The sequence below is a fragment of the Triplophysa dalaica genome, chromosome 21 (assembly GCF_015846415.1).
Source record: "Triplophysa dalaica isolate WHDGS20190420 chromosome 21, ASM1584641v1, whole genome shotgun sequence".
Taxonomy (NCBI): domain Eukaryota; kingdom Metazoa; phylum Chordata; class Actinopteri; order Cypriniformes; family Nemacheilidae; genus Triplophysa; species Triplophysa dalaica.
Window position 1 is genome coordinate 8,202,158 of NC_079562.1, and position 6,664 is coordinate 8,208,821.

General features: G+C 41.7%; 1 protein-coding gene across 1 annotated transcript; it reads right to left on the minus strand.

The window, feature by feature from the left end:
* Positions 1-4,269: 4,269 nt before the first annotated feature.
* Positions 4,270-5,492, minus strand: LOC130410539 (probable G-protein coupled receptor 25). The gene has a single exon (XM_056735247.1). The coding sequence runs from the start codon at positions 5,485-5,487 to the stop codon at positions 4,375-4,377; it is 1,113 nt and encodes a 370-aa protein (XP_056591225.1). The 5' UTR covers positions 5,488-5,492; the 3' UTR covers positions 4,270-4,374.
* Between the last annotated feature and the right edge of the window lie 1,172 nt (positions 5,493-6,664).

Genomic DNA, 6,664 nt, shown 5'->3' on the forward strand with positions numbered 1-6,664 from the left:
CAGCAAACATTTAGGAAAATAAATTGTAGTGATTATCAATTTCTCTTATGCTATTTGGTATAATATTAATAATATGAAAAAGTGTTGTCGATGAGTTAAGGCCAACAACAAAACCAAAAAGTATCAGGGTATCATCCTAGTGAAAACAGTGACTAAGATCTTATCGTGTGACTCATTTGCGTTTCTCATCGGCGTTTCAGTTCTCATAATCTTTTTCTCAGATATCTGTACTGTAAAAACGAGGTATGATACATTACTCAAAGCGAGTGTTTAATTATATATTTATATTATAAATAGCACGGACAAACCATTTTTACTATATGGTTAGTTGACAAATCAACTGTAGATGTGTGGTGTGACAGCAAGCATTTAAAAAAATGAATCATGATGGATTATCAATTTCTTTTATGCTATTTTGTCTAATATTAATCATATAAAATAGCATCTGATGTTCATTGTTATTTTTTTTCTAAATAAGCTGTCACACCATAGGACACATCTGAGTTTTATTATTCAACTACCCATCCATCCATCCATCCATCCATCCATCCATCCATCTTCTTCCGCTTATCTGGGGCCGGGTCGCGGGGGCAGCAGTCTAAGCAGGGATGCCCAGACCTCCCTCTCCCTAGACACTTCCTCCAGCTCTTCCGGGGGGACACAGCTTCGAGTGGCTGCGTTGACAATGGAGGTGGAGAACATGGTCCACTCGGACTCAATATCTCCAGACTCCCTCGGGATCTGGTCGAAGCTCTGCCGGAGGTGGAAGGTAAAGATCTCTCTGACAGGCGATTCGGCCAAACGTTCCCAACAGACCCTCACAGTACGTTTGGGTCTGCCGAGTCTGTCCAGCTTCCTCCCCCGCCATCGGATCCAACTCACCACCAGGTGGTGATCGGTTGACAGCTCCGCCCCTCTCTTCACCCGAGTGTCCAAGACATACGGCCGTAGGTCAGATGAAACAACTACAAAATCGATCATCGACCTCCGGCCAAGGGTATCCTGGTGCCATGTGCACTGATGGACACCCTTATGCTTGAACATGGTGTTATGGCCAAACTGTAACTAGCACAGAAGTCCAATAACAGAACACCGCTCGGGTTCAGATCAGGGAGGACGTTCCTCCCAATCACGCCCCTCCAGGTTTCACTGTCGTTGCCCACGTGGGCGTTGAAGTCCCCCAGCAGAACGACAGAGTCCCCAGTCGGGGCGCTTTCCAGCACCCCTCCCAGAAGTCTCCAAGAAGGCCGGGTACTCTACACTGCCATTTGGCCCATAGGCACACACGACAGTGAGAGACCTATCCCCGACCCGAAGGCGCAGGGAAGCGACCCTCTCGTTCACCGGGGTAAACTCCAACTCATGGTGGCTGAGCTGGGGGGCTATAAGCAAACCCACACCAGCCTGCCGCCTCTCACCCTGGGCAACTCCAGAGTAGTGAAGAGTCCATCCTCCCTCGAGAAGTGTGGTTCCAGAGCCCAAGCTGTGCGTAGAGGTGATCCAGACTATCTCTACTCGGAATCTCTGAACCTCACGCACAATCTCCGGCTCCTTCCCCGTCAGAGAGATGACATTCCATGTCCCTAGAGCTAGATTCCGCGTCCAGGGATCGGGTTGTCGAGGCCCCTGCCTTCGACTACCACCCGATCCACTTTGCGCCGGCCCCTTGCGGTCCCTCCTGTAGGTGGTGGGTCCACCGGAGGGTGGCCCCACGTCGCCCCGTCGGGCTGAGCCCGGCCGGACCCCATGGGGAAAGGCCTGACCACCAGGCGCTCGCATACGAGCCCCAACCCCGGGCCTGGTTCCAGGGTGGGGCCCCGGCTGCTCCATGCCGGGCGACGTCACGGTCCTCGAATTTGTAGTCATCATAAGGTTTTTTTTTAACCGCTCTTGGTCTGACCCGTCGCCTAGGACCTGTTTGCCTTGGGAGACCCTACCAGGGGCATATGGCCCCACACAACATAGCTCCTAGGGTCTTTCGGGTACTCAAACCCCTCCACCACGGTAAGGTGGCAGTTCAAGGAGAGGCCACTACCCATACAGTAAAATGGTTTGTCCATGGCTTGGTATGAATCAGTAGAAACGTGCAGTAACTGAGGTATTCAAAATAAAGACAAAAGGGGGAGACAAAACATAATTTTTTAGTTTACAGCTCAAACTGTTGGATGGCGAGAAATGCATTCAGCAATCGTTGACTATATATTAGCAGATTAGGTCACATTAGGTCACTATACTTGAATTTTTTCTTCATAGTATCTGAAATTTGAAAACAATTTATTTATTTATTAATACTATTATTTATCAACACATTTATATTTGTTAAATATGTTACATATGTTTTAAACAATAACCTTATACAATAGGTGTGACTTTTCCACACATTGACCACTAACATGTGAAAAATATGTGAAAACTAGATTGAGTTTATATCGATGAATCAAGCCCTTCAACTGGATACAAAAACCACAAAGTTTCACGTGATTATGGTGCGAAAAGTAACTAAGATCTTATCTGGTGACGCATTTTGACTTTCATAGGTTTTGACCTAGAAACAGTTAAGTAAGACTAACACTGAAAATTTGAATAAACGCATGAAGTCACATATGCAGACAAATATAGACAACAATAAAATAAGCAGACATACTTCAATTTAGAAGCAGATTTTAATCTTGTGCCAGCCTTTCAGTTCTACTACAATTATCCTCAGATCTCTGGACAGTGAAAACGAAGAATGAAAAATTACTCTACCAAAGCGAATGCTATAAACAGACTATAATGCAGGGGAAGAAGTGCATGAGAATGCTCCTACTATTACATTGTCACCAGGGTAAAACTGTGGTTAGACATGGTGGGTAAAGGCCGTTGTAAGAAAAGCAAAGACATGAAAGACAATGAAAGGTCTAAACTATTTTTCCTTTCTAAGAATATTGTCTTTGACCCGGCACGATGCTGTTGATGCTGATGCTCATGTTATGAAATTAAAGTTTTTAGCAGTAACCGAAAACCTGAAACATGATTTATTTTTGACACAAATGTCTCATGCCTTGCGACACTGAACCATTGAACTTTCAGAAACATCCGAATCAATTACAGAAATTAATCACAGACTGGCACATGCTTGCGTTGTCAACTTAAGAAAGGTCAGCAATCATTATGTGCTACACCCACAACACCCAGATGGGTGTCATGCCAGTTTAATTTCCTGTATTTACTGTCTGGTCTACATCCTGCCACTCCACAGCAATTAAATAAATACTAAATGAAAACAATTTGTGCCCTATGAAACTACAACCTAGAACTAGAAACTTAGAAAATTGGAAAGAAAATGTAAACTAGATTTTTTTTTTTTTTTATTATTTAGATTAGACACAAGTGTGACCGTGTCAGAATTTAGTATTCCAGAGTGCTGGGTTATTTTGCTTTCTGAAAGATTTCTTTAAGTAACTTTTAGACTGTGCCTTTCAGGTCAGTGTATTTGCCACACAGCAGAAAACCTTCGCATAACGGCTGGATTGTGTCTTACAGCTCAATAAGATAAGTAGCACAAATTTTTCAGTGGTGCATAAACTAAAGATGAGAGTTGTGTGACCTGCGTTTAACTTCTCAGCGGTAACGCGAGAACCATCTTCACTCAGAAGACGAATGATTCACCTCAAAGGGGAACTACGATGCCCATGCAACCGACTGTGAACCATTGAACTTTCCAATCTGTTTGTACCCCTACACAATTTTCTCACGAGAAAACGTCTCAAGAATGAATCCAAAGGTTTGTAAGTAATCACTCTCCACAAGTGCAATCCACATATGCAGTGACAAGCGTGACCATGAATGATCTCTGAAGCATGCTGAATAATAAGAAGCACAAATGAACGGTAGGCATACAGTATTTGCCTGTGAAGTCTTTTTATAACAACTGTTAAAATTTGTATGTAATAAGTTTCATTTTGTATTTTACAAAAAAGGTCAATAAAGAGAATTGGTTTTAAAAGAATTTTATACAAAAGAAAGGCAGTTTATTTTAAAGTTTGTTCTGGTAAAGTATAAACCTAATACTGCACTTAATTTTACAACAATTTTAAACAACGATGTTTTAGATTACTGGAGTCTTCTAAGTTACCCAAAACTATGTGCATAAACTGCTGTAAACAATTTGCAAGCACTTCAAATTTTTAAACTTTCTTTATTAATATTAATTAACAAGACAGTTTCTCAAATACATGAACCATTAAATATTATTTTATATTATTTAATGCTTTGCTTAATGTTGCCACTGCAAATTTGTGTTAAAGTACATCAAAAGCTTGCTAAACAGATCTCGGTTTCAATGGTTGATTACATTAATAAAGAAAGCAGAGCATCAAAACATTTAAAAGTTCAGTTATTTTGAGTAAGTGAGAAAAGGCGTCCGCGGGTAGATGTATTTCCGGAGTAGCTCTCATTGGTGCCATTAGAAAAAGAATTTGAGGAGATATTGCTTTGATGCGTATCACTTTGACCCAGGCATTTCAGACACAGTATGTAAGCTCTATGTTTGAAATGCTGATCCAGGAACAAGTAGATGGCTGGATTTACACAGCTGTTGAGAAACGCCACGCAGCAGGACAATGTGATTCCATTATATAAGACGAGTTCAACATCCTCACCAAACTCTCCCTTGCTTATCATAAAGAAAACTTGGAAACTCTTAAAGACATTGAACGGAAGCCAGGAGATCAGAAAGGCTGAAATGATAATTAACACGATCTTGAGGGAGTGGCGTTGTCTGGCTCCTGCACGAGACTTAAAGTGACGCCGCAGGTTTACCAAAATTGATCCATAACAAAGGGCCAGAATAACAACAGGTAGCAGGAACGTTAGAAATATGGTGAGAATGTTCATTCCTTGCACAAAAGAGGACGTTATATCCTCGGAACAGACCTGATCGTCCATGATTTTACGATATATCAAAGATGGTATTCCCAGGAGAAAAGAAATGATCCACACGATGCCACAGGTGATCTGCACACAGTAGCTGCTTCTGAGGGAATGCGAGTCCATTTGTCGCACGACAGCCAGATAGCGATCCACGCTCATGCACGTTAGAAAGAAGATATTGGAAAAGCGATTGACTGCGATGATGAAGCTGCTGATCTTGCACATAGCTTCTCCAAAGCGCCACTCAAAATGATGGCTTGCGGAGACGGCCCACAGCGGCAAGTTCAGGACAAACACAAGATCAGCGAATGCCAGGTTCAGTACAAAAGTGTCCACAAGACGCCCGTTACGCGTGCGGCGGTTTAGCATGACCAAAATGACAAAGAGATTCCCAGAGAAGCCAATGAAGAACATGATAAAGTATATCACAGGAATGTAGATGTAGGACAAGGGCAGCCGGTTGTTATCGATGGAAATAAAGTAGTCGTAGCTTTCTGTTGAGTTCATTGCAACATCAGTATCATCGAAGCTGTAATCGTCTGCTGAGCTCACTGAACCCTCAAGGACTGCCATCTCTGTGCTGCTTTCCATCTCTGCGCAAATGATGGGCATAGAACAGCAACACCTAGCCATAACTGGCTCAAAACCACAAACTGAGACAACAAGTTCTCTCTCACTAGTTCGACTTCCTTCCATTTCCAATTATATCACAAAGAGAAGAGATTTCTCAGATTAAAAATCTTCAGAATAATAAGTATGCTGTTTTTAATCCCATATCAGTATGATTTTGAACCAAATAGGTTTTACTTAAGTAAACATTCTACAAATGTACCTGTTTTTTGGGGATTATTAACATGCTGTTTACTTTATGTTTGCATTGAACACAAATGTGTGTAGGAGTACGTTATGAATACCTCTTAAAGTAGTTTTCTCACCAGACAGTGATACAGTACAGATATTTATAAAGTCAAATCAAATCCTGTTTAAACTTTCTGTATAACAGAAAAGACCAAAAACACATTGTAAGCAGCTTTAAAAAATGATTTCATTGCTAAACAACGAGACAGTGTGCAGCCCGTGTTGGAGAAGTTTTGCGAACTGCTGTGGTTTCCTGAACAGAAGCATCGGTTATTTTACAAAACTCTTTAAAGGCTAGTTGTGCTCATGCAATCAATTGAAATAGAAATGTGTAGCACTTGCTATATATTTAATATTTTCTGACATACAAAAAGCCACAGTAAGAATTACCATGTAAGGCAGATAAATGAACAGAGAGAAACAGTTACCAGGACAGTGAATAGCAGACACAACAGTTTTTTTCCTACTAAATATCTTGTGAACCAAAGTGTTACGTGTCACATGCGTGCTGTCAAAAGAGAGCGAACTCCAAAGGATAAATCAAAATAATGTATTTTAATAAGAACACAAAAGGCAAACCGGGAACCGTGAACCGGGAACACAACACTATAACTTAAACAATACTGGACAAGGAATACAATCAAGGTGAGAACTTAAATACAACATATAACGAGGGCAAAACAGGTGCAAGGGATGAACTAAATGAGACACAGGTGAAAACATGCTAGGGACTTATTAACTAATATTAAAATTTATCAGGGGATCAGAAAACAAAACAAAACATAAAACAACCGTGACATTACCCCCCTCCAAAAAGGTGTGTCCTTGCGCCCAAACAGCACCAAGTGGGGAAGGGGGGCTGGGCGTCCTGGAGGCCGGTGCAGGGAACACA